General features: G+C 34.7%; 1 protein-coding gene across 3 annotated transcripts in view; it reads left to right on the top strand.

The window, feature by feature from the left end:
• The window catches only part of DOCK9 (dedicator of cytokinesis 9), an 83,560-nt gene that overhangs the window by 31,916 nt on the left and 35,510 nt on the right, over nucleotides 1-16,134 (top strand). For all 3 annotated transcript variants that reach the window (XM_041423412.1, XM_041423414.1, XM_041423413.1), the window contains exons 10-29: nucleotides 696-770; nucleotides 864-1,004; nucleotides 1,388-1,588; nucleotides 1,717-1,839; nucleotides 4,222-4,304; nucleotides 4,745-4,867; nucleotides 6,435-6,514; nucleotides 6,604-6,791; nucleotides 6,914-6,979; nucleotides 7,499-7,591; nucleotides 7,848-7,971; nucleotides 8,360-8,481; nucleotides 9,859-9,945; nucleotides 10,534-10,623; nucleotides 11,920-12,035; nucleotides 12,163-12,232; nucleotides 12,371-12,496; nucleotides 12,625-12,696; nucleotides 14,947-15,093; nucleotides 15,798-15,881. In XM_041423412.1, the coding sequence (XP_041279346.1) occupies nucleotides 696-770; nucleotides 864-1,004; nucleotides 1,388-1,588; nucleotides 1,717-1,839; nucleotides 4,222-4,304; nucleotides 4,745-4,867; nucleotides 6,435-6,514; nucleotides 6,604-6,791; nucleotides 6,914-6,979; nucleotides 7,499-7,591; nucleotides 7,848-7,971; nucleotides 8,360-8,481; nucleotides 9,859-9,945; nucleotides 10,534-10,623; nucleotides 11,920-12,035; nucleotides 12,163-12,232; nucleotides 12,371-12,496; nucleotides 12,625-12,696; nucleotides 14,947-15,093; nucleotides 15,798-15,881 (2,211 nt within the window). The remainder of the gene's footprint in view (nucleotides 1-695; nucleotides 771-863; nucleotides 1,005-1,387; nucleotides 1,589-1,716; nucleotides 1,840-4,221; nucleotides 4,305-4,744; nucleotides 4,868-6,434; nucleotides 6,515-6,603; nucleotides 6,792-6,913; nucleotides 6,980-7,498; nucleotides 7,592-7,847; nucleotides 7,972-8,359; nucleotides 8,482-9,858; nucleotides 9,946-10,533; nucleotides 10,624-11,919; nucleotides 12,036-12,162; nucleotides 12,233-12,370; nucleotides 12,497-12,624; nucleotides 12,697-14,946; nucleotides 15,094-15,797; nucleotides 15,882-16,134) is intronic.

The following is a 16,134-nucleotide window of genomic DNA, read 5'->3' as shown; positions in this document are numbered from 1 at the left end:
CAAACAAAGGTAACCTATGTATACCATCAGTTTTCACATTCTATTTTGTTCCACTTCACTTTTGTTTTACTGTGAATAGAGAGGTATCCACAAATCCCAGTGTACGGTGAACTCTGCAAAGTAACTTTTAAGTGTGAGGGGTTTATCTTTTGGAAGTTTTTGGGTTTTCTCCAGCTGCCCACAGGAAAACCACCTCTTTGGCTGTAGAGCTCAAAAAGTTAAATGAAAGCAACCAACAAAAAGAAAAAAGAAAGCAAGCTATGATGGTGTTTCTTAATTTAGATGATCTGTTGTTTCCTCAGCAATCTTACGGTCTCAGGATAGCTCTGAGCTTTAACCTGCAGTCATACTATGTGGTTTCATTTAAATAAAATAGGATTTATGAAAGTTATTGTTTAAGGAGGCAGATGTATAAATTATACTGAAGTGTACTTCCCATGAGCTTGGAAGGTTCTATGTTGCTGATGTAAGGTTTTATACTTCTGGGGCTGGAAAAAAGCATTAGGGGAAGAGGCTCTCACTTTGTGCTTGGTCATGTTTGATCAGTGTAAAGTGAGGAGGTACAAAGCTCAGCGAGGGAGAAATGAATGCATGAATCAAAAATGTGTGGGGCTTTGAACATCACAGAAAAAGGCATGAAATTAAAGCCCACTTTAATAGTGTGATATCAAGACCTCTTTTCTTATTTTGAACAGAGTACCAGAGAAGCAGAAATCAAGCTGAAAACTGAAAGCAGAGTAAAACTTTTTGCCTTGGATCCAGATGCACAGGTTAGACATCTTACAAGGAAGCAGGGGTATTTTATGTTGATCCTTTTGAGATGAAAGCAAACTTACGTTTATTTTTCTTTTCTCTTTTTAAAGAAACTTGACTTTTCTAGTATTGAACCAGAAGTGAAGCCATTTGAAGAGAAATTTGGAAAAAAAATTCTTGTAAGGTGTAATGATTTATCTTTTAATTTGCAAAGCTGCGTTGCAGAAAATGAAGAAGGACCAACAACAAATGTAAATAATTAATCTAATTACTTTCTGTTAACTCAGAAATGAGTGTCCTAATGTTTGGTTGGCACTATCCTTAATGGCAGAGATTCCTTTTGACTGAGAATTATATGTTGTGGGGATTTTTGCTCTTTTAAATTACAATGAAGGCCTAAATCCTACATAAAGCAACTTTGCTGCTAATATTTTTGTTGGGTGGTAGAGAGAGAAACTTTTCTTTTGCTGTCTTTTACATGTTGTCAGTAATACCTAGGGTGATGGCTATATGTGTTTATGAAAATGTTACTTATCTTTTTTACATACACATTTTTACAGTGATCTAGATGCCAGCACTGATACTTGATTTTTTTTTTTTTTTTTGTTTTTTTTTTTTTTTTTTTGATGTCTAGGTAGAACCTTTCTTTGTCACACTGTCACTATTTGATATTAAAAACAACAGGAAGATTTCAGCAGATTTCCACGTTGATTTGAACCACGCCTCAGTAAGGCACATGCTGTCCAGTGCATCTCAACAAATGATGAATGGCAGTGGTGACAGCTTGCACAGAATTCAGGACATCCATGAAGCTGTCTTGCAATACCCAAAGCAGGTAAGAGCTAGGAACCTGAACTAGCAGGATTTTGGATACAAGTTTTCCTACATGATTTCTTTGGCTTTCTAGTAAGTGATGTAAAATGTGCATTTTCCTCCTTTATTTATCTCTTATTTTATTTCTAGGGAATATTCTCAGTCACATGTCCTCATACTGACATTTTCCTTGTGGCTAGAATAGAAAAGGTGTTGCAGGGAAGTATTACACATTGTGCTGAGCCATATATGAAAAGTTCAGATTCGTCAAAGGTATGTCATTTTCTTCTGTTGTGTGAAAAAAAATGATGAGGCAAACCAGATTGATTTCAAATTAATAACTATACATCAAAATCTTAGTTGTTTTGTAGTAAATTCATGTAACTGGATAATTTGATTTAATAAATTGTAGTTATTTCTAGTAACTATTATTACATTACAGATGAAAGAACATTTTATTGGAAACATATATTTCACTTTTTAAGATTGTTACAAAGCAATTTTTAGGATGTCTTTAAGTAGACTGATTTGACAAAAGACTATTGGACTTCAGTGTGAAAGTTGAGTTGAAAATTGTTGAACAATGAAATATTAAATATAGGTCATAACTGCATGTCTCAGTTAATGCATCTTAGTGTAGCACAGTTGATGTTTTGTTTGTCTTTTTGGTGACAATATTTACTGTAACTTTATCTGCACTCTTGCTGTTTTTTTCCTCCAGAACCATTGAGATCATTAAGCTTCTGATTTTATGTATAAAATGCTTTGCAGATTTGATAGAACCCCCAAATCACTTCTGGAAATAATCCACTGGAACATCTTAAGTTTCCAGGAATCTAGGGTGGCATAACATTTTGGTGTTCTCTGAAACATAGCTACAAAAAGTTTTGTTAGTTGCTACTTCTTGTTTGCCAGTGAAGAAGCAGAGGTTCAATGTTTTTGATTACAGTTGTGCTTAAGTAGCCAGAGCAGCATAAAAGAGAAAAGTGTTTTTGTAAGCAGTGTCAGCTACTGTTGACATTCTGCCTGTTTGCAGCTAAGAAGAAACAGTTAACTTCCAGTCTCTGCAGGGCAACAGTGTTCTTTCCTACAAATTTGATGCTGGCTAAGCTGCCTGTAAAAAAACAGGTATTTTTCACTTGGTCTTAATATAGATCAGCCTACTGATTTGTTTTTCCAGGAATGTGCGAGTTATTTTTTTCCCCCCAGCTATTGTTGGAAAACAGCAGCTTTGTATTTTAGGAGTCTGGTTTTGATGTTGACTGTACTGAGTTAAAATAAAACCTGAACTGAGTGCAGGTGATTGTGGTGTCCTTGGCCTGAGCCATGTGGGGAGGTTAAGTAAGCCCAGGTGTTCCCACATTTGATGCTGAGTTCTGGATTTGTAGTTGCCCTGTACGATGGGAGTACACAATGAGAATGCTCATGGTTATATTAACTTATGCTTTCTAGCATTCAATCACTTATGATTTTATACAAATGAATGCTTAGTTTGGATTTTTCTTCTGTTCTTGTTCTCAGGGACTACACTGTATTAATCTGAAATAAAATAGAACAGTACCAGCTATATAGGCCTCCATGTGGGTCAGTGCAGGGAATGAGTTTCAGCTCCCTGCAAATTTACTAATCTGGACAAGAAAAAGGGAATATGGAAACAGCAAATTCTATAGCCAAAAGAAAAAACAAATCACTTTTTCTCCCTTTTAATGTTGAATACAGTGATTTAATGGTCATTGCTTGCTAAGGTTTTATGCTTCCGAGTGCTATTTCCCCCTTTTTTACAGGAAAGGGTAATGGAGAGTTCTCTCAAACACACTAATAGAATCACCTCTTTATAATACCAACAGCACAGATCAGGGATAATATTCTGGAAGTTTTACTCTGTAGTTGGTTTCGCCTCTGGCAAAGAGTATTGCTCTGTGTGGACACATGGGAAAAGCTGATTTCTGGAAAAGAGAAGCCCAGGTGGTTCAGCTCAATGTTGAACATCTCAGACCAGTGGGTTTCTAGCTTCTGATTGTTGTATTTGTTGGTTCTGTATAATGGAGTTTTTTGTTCATTTAAAAGCTAACAAAATCAAGAATTTGAACTTTTAATGAGAACAAATGTTGCAATGTCCATACACAGGGTTGTCCATGTGATCTTCATACAACTCTTCCCCATAGTCTGTGTTTATTTGTAGTACAAATGCTCAGAGTATTGTACTACTTATTCTGCAGGAATGTGTTCTGGTACATAGAGTGAGTGGTGGATATAGGTGAGGGAACAAGTGAGAGGGGAAATGTTGGGTTTTTGTTTTTTTTGGAGTTGGAGCTTTATTTTTAAAAACATTTCAATTTTGCTCTAGCTTTCAGTCTGTATTCTGTGTATAATAATGTTTCTCATGCTTAATAAGTGTTTCTTATCAGAATTGTAGATGGGTCTGTTTTCACCCATGAAGTGCTGTGAAATCAGCAGGCTGTGCTTAACCAGAAATGAATAGTTAAGAAGCATTATCAATTGTCTTTCCCTTCACATACTTAGGATTGATCTATAATCTTCTAAAGAAGATTTTCTAATTCATATCAGTGGCAATATGTGGGTTTTTTTCTTGAGTACTAATGGTTCAGAAAAATGTAGCTTTTCAAATACGGCTATTTCTTATGTCCCTTGTAGGTTGCACAGAAAGTTTTGAAGAATGCTAAGCAGGCATGCCAGAGATTAGGTCAATATAGAATGCCTTTTGCCTGGGCAGCTAGGTGAGATCTTGTCAATCTGTATTTTTTTTCCTAACTTTTCTCTAACATGGTTTTTTGCATCTCTCTTCTTGTAAAACTTCATGTGCTATTTAAATTTCTTCTTTTGCTTTCAATTAACCAAAGATTTCCAACAACCTTGCACTTCAGCTCTGTAGTAGGAAAAAAGTTATAAACATACATTATTATTCAAACTGTTGATATTGCCAGCTGTTTTCTGTTGTCAATATTTTTTGTGTTATTAAGGATTAAATGGCTCACACTTATTTGTTCGACTGAGCTATTTATATGTTAAACTCACCTACAATGAGTAGAATATTAAAATGATTAATGAATATTAATGAAGGAAGGTGAAGGATATTCTGATTTGTAATAAAAAAATTTCCTGAAATGAATTTCAACACTTTCATAAACTCAGCTAAAAGCAAGATTTTTACTTTCAGGACATTGTTTAAAGATGCCTCAGGAACCCTGGACAAAAATGCAAGATTTTCTGCTCTCTTCAGACAAGACAGTAATAAACTCTCAAATGAAGACATGTTGAAATTGTTAGCAGATTTCAGGAAGTAAGTCTGATTTTCCCACTTGAAAAAACAGAAACAAACCAGCCTAAAACCCCTCACTCCTAACCCACACAATATTTTGTTTTGGTCTTGAATTGGAACATCTAATATTTTGATGTATGTATTTATACATGACTTTCACATCAAATATAGAATCTGTATAAATATAATTAAGGCCTTCAAATGAGCTACAGATCTTTTTTTTACATGGTTTGGGGCTACAAGCAGGACTGAAGTATAATCCCACATGTAAGATGCAGGCAGCATCATATCCTGAAGTATCTCTGTGTGCTAGGAGTTATCTTTGCACAATGTGCTCATCTGTTTCTCAAAGGAAAACAAGTATGAGCATAAATCATCTGTTCCCTGACCTTGGACAGGGAATGCTGGCTCCCAGGGAAAGGGATTCAAGCAAGTCTCCAGTCCACCTTCCTTGGAATGTGTGTGTCGCAGGATACTTAAATAGCAGAACATTTTTACCAAGTATTCTTGAAGATTTCCCCTTGCACACCTTGCAGTTTGTGTGCAAGGCTTATGAGTATTAACTTGAACAATCACTAAGCACAAAATGAGCTATAGTTTCTTTTTGCTTAGCAAATCTGACAAGGAGATGAGGTTTGTAATAAATATTTTAGCTCACTTTTAGCAAGTGCCTGAAGGTTTTGTTGAACTTCACATAGCAGTGGAATTGGTCTCTATATTGGTACTCCTTGCCATAAGTGCAATTACTGGAATTGAAAAAAACAGTAAATTAGCCTGCCACACTACTTTGGGAGTTAAGGGGGTGCTTTTGGTTATTTCAGCACCCTGTTTGTGGAACCTTGTGCAGTATTTCACAGGAATTACAGTAAGAAAGGGGTTCTAATGTCTAAGGCATATCTATTGGAATTAGAATCCCAACTCCAACCAGAAGTTTGCTTCACAGCATGGGATTGCTTTTTGGGAAAACTTTGCATCCACTTGCTGTGCAATAATATTAAAATATCATGCTGCTGACTGTCTTTACTAATAAAGGACTCTGCATGGTTTTGGCGTAGAAAATACTTGTATTTCATGTTTCTCAAGTAGCTACACCATAACATCTGTACTTGGGCTTTGCAAGGTCAATTGCCAGTCTGGAAAAATGAGAAGATAGTAACTTGCTGATTTCTCTTCCCCCAAGTTTATCTTACTGCTGTGAATCCTTATCACTGACCACTGAGATTTAAAACTTGGAGATTCCCTCTTTGCTGCAAATGATAGCAAGTTACTACATAACAAAACTTGCTTTTGAAAAAGTGTTTAATTTCAATTTAAAGAAAGAAAAAGTCATGCTTTTCTGTGACCTTTGACACACTTGTGTGTCAAGTCTTACTTTTTTTTTTCCTGAGAATTTAAAGGAAAGGAAAATTGTGTATCTAGGCAAAAAGCAAGACCACGTCAGTCATGCACCCTCAGACCACCTTTCCTCTCATACTCCTGTTTCAGGATATTACTTTTGCCTCTGTTTCCTATTATCTTTTTTTACTGGCATCTGATTTGCATTTAGCCTGACTTTGAGGTGTTTTTTTTCTTTTTTTCCTTCCTACAGACCTGAAAAGATGGCCAAACTTCCTGTTATTTTAGGAAATCTGGATGTTACAATTGACAATGTGTCACCAGATTTTCCAAGTAAGTGTTAACAAACACTGTTAAATGGACATTCAGGCTTTTTCCTCTTCAGTTCTTTATTTGTTTTTTTTTTTTCAATGTATTTTCAGATTATGTTAACTCATCATACATTCCCATGAAACAGTTTGAAAACAGTACCAAGACACTCACAGCATTTGAAATAGAGGAGTTTGTTCCCTGTATACCAAAATGCACTCAACCTTTTACCATCTACAACAATCATCTTTATGTTTATCCCAAGCACTTAAAATATGACAGTCAAAAGTCTTTTGCAAAGGTGAGTAGAGGAAAACTGTAGCACCTTCTTTCTTAGGTTTAGTTAAGATTGTTTGCATATTTATTTCTGTGATGATCCTTATGATTAATTGCTTTGGTTTATGTTTTTAACTACTGCTTTAGGCTAGAAATATTGCAGTGTGTGTTGAGTTCAAGGATTCTGATGAAGAGGATTCTCTGCCTTTGAAGGTCAGTCTTTTCATTTTTGTGGCTGATAGAAGTAAATAGTGAGCAGTTAGCTAAGTATCAGTAGTACTTTAATTAATCTAGTTTGGGATGGTGGCTTGAGAATAACTTCTGGATTGCTTGTTTCTGATAAAAGGGATTCTAAAGAGTCCTCAGAGCATTTCATGTCTTTTTTACTAAAATTCCAGGAATAAACTTGTTGCAAACAAGGGGAGCTTTTACCTGCTCCCCAGTAAGTTAAGACATTAAAGATTTATTTCAACTGCAGAGCCAAACTCCATTTTATGAGCTATCACAGTGTATAAAAGGTGCCTGGAAGACCAGAAGTAGAGAAATGTAGAGACATCCTGAAATGAAATCACAGTGTCAGCTCTACTGCACAGCAGGCAGACTTAACATCATGTAAAGAAACCAAGTTAAACACAAGTTAAAATATGTTAAATTATGGGTGAGACATCCTAAGCTGAGAGTAAAAATGATCACAGGGTCTTTTTGCTCTTTTTTCCTTTTCTGTATTCTCAGTGTATCTACGGTAGGCCTGGTGGACCAGTATTTACTAGAAGTGCATTTGCTGCTGTTCTGCATCACCATCAAAACCCAGAGTTTTATGATGAGGTAAGCTGCCTTTCTGAGGAAACTTCACCAGGTCAGCTACTATGTAAGTTTCAAAATACAAGAAAATATTAGAGGATTGTGAAGTTCTCAGTTAAGTCAGGTCCCCTTTCTAAGGACTTTTTTAAAGTTTTGTGTGCTTGATTTGTGGTCTAGCTTCAAATAACATACAACCTGGAATTGCTCTTTAAATGTAGAACCAGTAACACATGTCAGTGCTCTAGCTGAAAACTTCTACAGAGATTTCTTTGCCTTTCAGATTAAAATAGAGCTCCCAACTCAGTTGCATGAAAAGCACCATTTGTTGTTCACATTCTACCATGTCAGCTGTGATAATTCAAGCAAAGGGAGTACAAAGAAGAAAGATGTTGTTGAAACACAAGGTTTGTACACTAATGCCTTACTTTCAGTACTTACTGGGGAACTTTTTTGAAGTATGCTTATCTGGTAACCCATAACTTGTGTGATCTGTATAATGCTTTCTAATTACATAGGACTGACTGAAAGATTTAATAAAATATTTCTTCTAATTTAAATGTTTCAAATTTTGGTTTAGAGTGTCCATCGAATGTACAGTGTTTTTCAAAATCAGTGACAATTACTTTGTGCTTTCAATGTTTTATAGTTGTTTGAGTTCAAATCATTTGGCCTTTACAGTAACATTTTCTATTTTATAAATTACATGTCAGAATTATTTGGTAAGACTTTTGTTGTAAGGGTATATGTGGAGTTTCATAATATTTAAAATTACTTGCCTTTCGTATTCTGTAGTTGGGTATTCTTGGCTTCCTTTGATAAAAGATGGAAGAGTGGTCACCAATGAGCAACAAATCCCAGTGTCAGCAAATCTTCCCTCGGGCTATCTTAGTTATCAAGAAGTGGGTATTGGAAAGGTATGTTGTAGAAAATGCCTCTCATCTTATAAAAGAACCCAAACATAGTGGAGAGAAGGTTTGGTTGTAGTTCCCCACTCTGCTGATAAGATTTAAGTAATTTTCTAATAGAATTTATTTCTTTTATAGTTGAAATGGAATGCTTAGCAAAAGTCAGATGTACAAATTAGAGGAAAGAAACAAACCCAAAGAGATGTGGGAGACAAAAAAAAATGTATTGGGCAAGTTGAGTCAAATTCTTGTAAAAGTCAGAAAGTTGTTACATACTTCTGTTGTTATTTAGCTGGTACAATTAAGATATGCTTATGTTTCATTTTCTATTTGTTTCTCAATTTCTAATAATTAACTAGAAGTTACAGTAATTTTTAAGCATTTAAAATTATTTTGAGTTTATGAAGGTATGCAAATAATCTGAAGTCCTTTACTAAATTTTTTTTAGCATTTCATGCTGTCTCCTTTCAGTAAGTCTTTATTCCTGAACAAGTCTTATTCTCACATCTTGATTTTTGTGATCTCTATACTTCACAAGTAAAATTTATGGTTGTATTTTTCAAAGCAGAAAGCTTGCATAATTGTAGTAATAAAAATCATACCAAGGAGGATACAAAATGAAAATGTGATAGGGAATTTGACTAAGTTTGAATGCAGAGACAAAATTGACTGATTTTGGAGGAAGAGACCTAAAATCAACAGCAAGAGGTGCTGCTCTCCTCCTGTTCTACCAGCTGGTCTTTTTTAAACTCTGCTGTAAGCTTTCCAACCATTGTCTCCTTCACATCTTTCATCTTCTCACCTTGTAGGTGTATTCTTTATGCCTTTGCTGTTTGTCTCTGCTCATGCCCATGGGTAGAATGTTAGGACCAACATGACTAGTGGTAGATTTAGCAATAAAATCTCTCCCTAACTGGATATCAGGGTCAGCATTCTCATTCTCAGTTCTTTGGAAATGGGATGAGAAGGAAGGACTGGCTGCTACCTATCAGTGACATATGTTAAGTTTTAAATCTTGTGAGTATCTGTGGAAATCCTTGTGTTATTTTTCTGAGAAAACTAGTAAATATTTTTCTCTAGTCAGAAGTTTCCTTGCAGAGTTGTAGAGGGAAATACAAAATATGTGACTTGCAGAGAGTCAATTTTGTTAGCCACCAAGGAAAATACCGTGGGACTTATTAAATACATTCTAAGCTTCATAAATGCTTTTGGAAATATTGCCTGCATAATTTTGCTTTTTTTATGACTTTATTCATTGCACACTGCATTTCTTCAACCTGTTTTATTTTTCTTTTTGAAAGTAATGTTGTTAATGGCACTATTAATTGTTTTATTTTAATATACTACTACATTATTTTACTTTTCCCCCCTCATGTGTGCATGCAGCATTCTGGTCCTGAAATTAAATGGGTAGATGGAGGCAAACAACTGCTGAAAATATCCACTCATCTGGTGTCAACTGTGTATACACAGGTGAGTTATAAAGCAAATTTAACTAGAGAATTTTTAGGACTGATGTATGTTTATAGTATGTGTATACAATATATGGGAAAATTCTTAAACTCAGTATGCTCACCTCTTTTTTTGTCTGTTGGGCTTTTCTCATGGTCTCTTTCTTTTACATCAGATGTGAAAAACAGAAGATTTTAAATGGAAGCTATTCAAAACATGAGCCTTTTGTCTCCTGTCATCCATTCCAGTGTGAATTTTCCAGTTAGATGAGAGGTCATAGTTGTCTAAAAGCTGTTCACTGTCTGCAAAGCAATGAGTCCTGTTAGACCTTTTCATGGAAAACATACTATGATTGGTTGGGATAATTAAGTATGTTATTTTCTGCATGTCAGTAGGAAGCAAATATAGGTAGCATTTGGTATAACACTTGAAATTTCATTAAAAAAAATAAGACTTAATAGGTCTTCAGAATAATGGATTTCAACTATTACTTTTGAAAATTGAATCTATGGACAAAGATATGTATTTATACATAAATAAATATTTAAATGGATTATAGATAGTAATGTTAAATATTGTTTAATTTGTTGTTCTTTTTGTCTTTGACAGGACCAGCACTTGCATAATTTTTTTCAGTACTGTCAGAAAACAGAGTCCGGAGCTCGTGCACTAGGAACTGATCTTGTGAAATATCTTAAGGTATAAAAGGAGAGTGAATAACAGATTCGATAATTCATTTATGCATTTGCAAAGCCTTGGAGCTTCAGACATTTTATAGGTCTCATTTTTCAGTGTGAGGATTAGTACTGTGACTATGACTTGTATTAATGGAATATGCTGTGGAAAAAGCCCACAAAGATTCCTTCTGCCTTAAATAAATTTACAATTGCAATGTAAGAGGAAACCACAAAGAAATAATGAGATGGAATTGGTCAGCTTTATGAGGCTTGATTTCAAAATACTAATGGCTTAGTTTGTCAAAATAATCAGATTGAGCTGTGTATGGAAATTGTAAGGAATCAGAACTCTTGATTTTTCTAAAATTTTGCTTAGAAGCAAAAAACTGAAGCATTGTCATGTCTTCAGTTCTCTTTTGAGATTAGGTCAATAGAGTGAGTGAATGGTTTCCACTTCAATTTTTTCTGACACAGGTCACATAGGAAGAAAGGCCATTTTGTCTCCTGAATAGTGTGAATGTGCAGGCAAACAGTCAGAGACAAGACAGCTGCCTAACACCCAACACTAAATGGAAACGTTTGACAGTTGTTATTTGCATACACATTCAGCAAATACAATCTTTTTGTCAAATTCTCTTTAATTCCAGGGAATTTTCTGGCATAATACTTTGTAGGATTAACTTCATACACTGCCTTTTCTGTTTGGGTGGTTATATCTGTCGGATCTTTTGCATGTGATGGAATGCAAAGTCATTTCAAGAAGAAATTGTCATTAATAATTCACTGTCTCCAATTTCCATTAAGTAGTTAGGGATTTTAGTTCATCCTCAGTTTTAACATAGTTGTTAGTTTATTGTTTAGCAGTAATTAGTATAATTAGTATTGCACTTAGCTCAGGTAAGAAATCTGCATGTTTTTATGGAGCTTCTCTTTGCCAAATGTCTGCATTGGTGGATTAAATACCAAAATATGCCAATATCAGTCTCAGCATGCTGTTGGGCAGATGGACAGACTTTTCACTGAATCATTACCTAGAGTGCATTTCAATGGAAAAGTACAAATAAGTACTTTTAAAATGCTGTTAATAACACTTAATTTGTATCCCTAATTTACTTTCCTGTAGAAAACATTTAGTAAAATATTTATTTTGGAAAATATCCTCAATTGCTTTCTGTGCCATATTTTTGGTAACAAACACCAAGTGGTGCAATCAGCTTGTATTTTTGGAAAAAGACTTGCAATAAATTTTTTGGTTTCAGAATTTGTTATGTAAATGCTGTTGATTCACAGGAGTGACAGCATTACTACTCTCTTTTAGAGCCTTCATGCTATGGAAGGCCATGTGATGATAGCTTTCCTGCCAACTGTTCTAAACCAGTTGTTCAGAGTTCTCACCAGAGCAACTCAAGAGGAAGTTGCAGTCAACGTGACAAGGTAAAGAATTTAAAGTGGTTCATACATGATGACTGAGTTATCACATAAATCTGTAGCTGAGTAGCATTTTTGCAGTTGCAATCACAGCTTTCTGTATAGGTTTACTTGTTTTCTGACTTCTGTTTAGGGTTATTATCCATATTGTTGCTCAGTGTCATGAAGAAGGTTTGGATAGCTATCTGAGATCTTATGTGAAGGTAGGTAAAAGTAAATTGAATATTTCCTTTTTTATTTCCCTAAGAAAGAATCTATTTAAATTCAGTTGCATCTATTTAATTTCAATTCTTTTGTATTATGCCATAATTTTGTATTTAATTCTGGTTTTCCTCCCCAAGTATGCATATAAAGCAGAACCCTATGTTGCTTCTGAATATAAGACAGTACATGAAGAGTTGACAAAGTCAATGACAACAATTTTAAAGCCATCTGCTGACTTTCTTACAAGCAACAAACTGCTTAAGGTAAGTGTTGAACTGTACTTTTTACTGCTTGTTCTTACCTAGTCATAACTGAAGAAGAGGAACTAAGTGTACTGAAATGGTATCTTACTGAATTTGGCAATCTTACTGAATTTTTCTTTCCTCTGCAGTATTCATGGTTTTTCTTTGAAGTTCTGATAAAGTCAATGGCTCAACATTTGATAGAAAACTCTAAAGTGAAGGTATGTCAACTTTTGCCAAAAATATTCTAAGGAAGATCTGTATGGTCTCTTCTTTCTCCAGTCACATGTTTCTTATTTCACATTAGAAAGAAAGGGCGAGAAAGAGGCAGCAGGAGAAATCAGTTGAAATATTAGATGGAAGAAACTACAGGGCTGGATTCAACATTAATATAAAATAATAGAAATCCTTAAAATTCATGTAGTAGAGCAGTCTGTGTAAATCATCAGACTCTCTCTGTTCAGAATTTGTAATTCTTGTGGTACAAAGAAGTTGGGACCAGTAGATAGCACTTTGATGCAAGCAGTATCCAAAACAATGTGGGCTTTTTCTTGAGCAGTACTGTAGCTGTGATATTAAATGACCCTGGGAACAGTGAGTGATGAAATTTACAGTCTTCTGTATGTAGTAAGAAGTGTCAATATTTAATTTTGTGTTATTTCCTGTGCTGGAAGGAGAATGCTAAAGCTTCAGAAATGCATTTTTCCACAGGATTAGCCTGTAGGCAGTGCATTTTGCATCGCTGACAACTTTTTAGTGTATTTACTTCTGGATTGAAACAAGTCTTGAAAGTTTCAAGTATACAACATAGTCTGATCTGAGAAACACATCAGGTTGCTGTGATATTGTTATCACTGTTCTCACTGTGTGTTTAGAATGTAACTGAAGGTGTGAATTACGTGAGAGAAAAATAATTGTACAATGATCAGGAAAAAAGCTTTATAGTTCTACGTTTGGTACTCTGTGGTATCATCAGTAGAGTTTGAGTCCCAGTTCAATGAACCTCATTGTCACCTTCTCTGTAATGTGAAAGAGAGAGGAGAAGAACTTGCTACAGTTTTGCAAGTATTCCCACCCCTGAACATTGCTTCTTGATTTACAAGCCCCTTAAATATAAGTTATGTAGCTAGATTTTTTTCTGCCTGACTAGATAATGTAATAAATGCAACATGCACTCAGATGTTTCCTGCTTATGGTATCTGATAAAAATATGCATTTCTATGTGCAGCAAAATTATTTCTATAGCAAGGATTATGTTTAATTACTGTCCAACAAAGACTGAGCTACAAGGGTGTTGTGGGACACTGGCATACCACCAAAACAATCTTTAGTTCTTATTTGTTGCTTCTTGCATGAGTACTGTTTATATTTATAAAGGGATCTTTTGCAGCCTTAATGTCTATTTTTAGGGTTTTTTTTTAAACTAAAGCTGGAGGTTTTGGACCACAATTCAAACACAAAGGAAGCAAATTATGTATCACTGATTTATGCAGGGCCTTGACAATGACTTGTTCTGTTTCAGAATGTTGCATTTAATGTAGCTCAAAAAACTACATTTGAATAAAAGTACATAGACCACGTTTTACTTTCAGTTTTCAAAAAGAAAAGAGATAATGACTCTACAATTGAAACAATTTTTGTCAATGCCATCAGCCTCACACCACATGTCATTTAGTCTCTTCGCAAAAAAGACAGAATCTGTAGTAAAGGTTGTAACATATAGAGAAATGAAAGAGAATCTTCAGTGCCAAAAAACTGAGGAGCACTTACTGACCAATATTTGTCAGAGTGTACAAATTAATTGATGAAGATAATATAGGTGGTGAGTGGAAAGTAAGAAATTATGAATGAAGAGGAAATCTTTTAAGCTAATTGGCAAACTACCAAAAAGTAAGAGAAAAGAGTTCTGATTGTGGAAACTTAAAAACACAGAGAGTAAAATTCTGATGCCTGAAGAGCTGAGATTTTGAAGTTGCTGAGGAGTAAGAGAAAGAAAGAAGCATGGATGACAATTTCTCAATGGTGAAAGCAGTTATTAGCATGATAGTTGCAGAACAGCAAAAAAAGGTTTTTTTTCAAGACAGAAAAGACTGTCTGATAGTGTAATTAGTATATGTGAACCTGCTGGTGTCTCTTTGGAGAGGAAGATGGGTAAAATTAAAAGATTTCCTCTTATTCTTAAGCTTGTGTTGTTTATTGCAGTATATAAAAATATTAATGCATTATACCTAGAAGCTTTTATACATGTGGTTTCTGTCATCAAAGACTGCCTTGCTTGAATTTCAGTAATAGATGCTAGTGCATGTTATGTTTTCTTTTAAAGAAATGATCCTTCACTCTAGAAAATTAGAAAGCTCAAAAACTGTTTTCTCTCTTCCTGTCAGATTATATTTATGTTATCTCAAGTAAATTTTCTGATATATTCTAGTGTTATAAACCATATTTAATATTGCATCTGAATTAATTTCTAGCTGTTGAGAAACCAGAGATTTTCTGCCTCCTTTCATCATGCAGTGGAAACAGTTGTTAATATGCTAATGCCACACATCACTCAGAAGTACAGAGACAATCCAGAGGCCTCAAAAAATGCAAACCATAGCCTGGCTGCCTTTATAAAAGTAGGTACACAAAGAGATTTGGACTCTATGGTTATTCTTTCAGTTATATTGCTTCTGTATGGATGTTCTGGAATCTGAAACTCATATAAAGCTGAACATGCATAAAGCCTTTTAAATATAGTTTTATATCCATGTTAAATGCCTTGAAGTATGATTTGAATCTTCTGTAAACAAGATAATATCCATTCAGAAATTTGGTAATTTAAGAAATTAATATGTATTTTATTCAAAATGTATTTTGATTTTTCTTTTTTTTGTCCTTTAAAAATACCATCTGGGTTGCCTTCAAATCCTGCAATAGTTTTCAGCAGTGTGTTGTTTGAATGCATTTTATTTCACTGTCTTTCATTTTTCAGCCAATAATATCCACAAGGGATAGAAAAGAATGGGAACTGAAGTGGTAGATAAAACTTCTACTGGCATGACATTTGCATTTCTGTCAAGATAGAGTTCTTTTCAAACTGCTTTTTATTTGTTATTTATGATCAGCACTCTTAAGGGAAAATTTGATGTTCATATACTATATATATATATGGTATATATGTATACATATATTTAATTTGATTGCTTTATTGTGTTTTGTATTCAAACTGAAATGTCAATAAAGTGTTTCAAAAATAAACATATTAAATACAGAAATATAATTACTGAATGCAGAGACAGCAGTAAATCAATTCTATCTTGGTTTTACTTGTTCTCCCCAGAGATGTTTCACTTTTATGGACAGAGGCTTTGTTTTCAAGCAGATCAATAACTACATCAGCTGTTTTGCCCCAGGAGATCCGAAGGTACTCAGTGTTTTTAAACAAGCTATTTTTAAGTGTTGTCTCTTCTTGATGCATGGGGATAAAGTCCTGCATTAAGTCTTTTCCCAGTAACAATAGAAGTCCCTGCTCTGTGCCTAGAGCATTTTTTTCCATCAAACCACTGTTTCTTGTTTTGATTCCCATCCTCAGGTGCAATTTTGCCACACTAGAGTGTGTGAATCACAGAAGTAGTGGGGTGTGGGGGTGCCACACTAAGCAGAAATTTTAAGCATGA

This window comes from Onychostruthus taczanowskii, unplaced genomic scaffold, assembly GCF_017590055.1.
Source record: "Onychostruthus taczanowskii isolate IOZ18803 unplaced genomic scaffold, ASM1759005v1 scaffold77, whole genome shotgun sequence".
Lineage (NCBI taxonomy): Eukaryota > Metazoa > Chordata > Aves > Passeriformes > Passeridae > Onychostruthus > Onychostruthus taczanowskii.
This window is presented reverse-complemented; position numbering and strand designations above follow the sequence as displayed.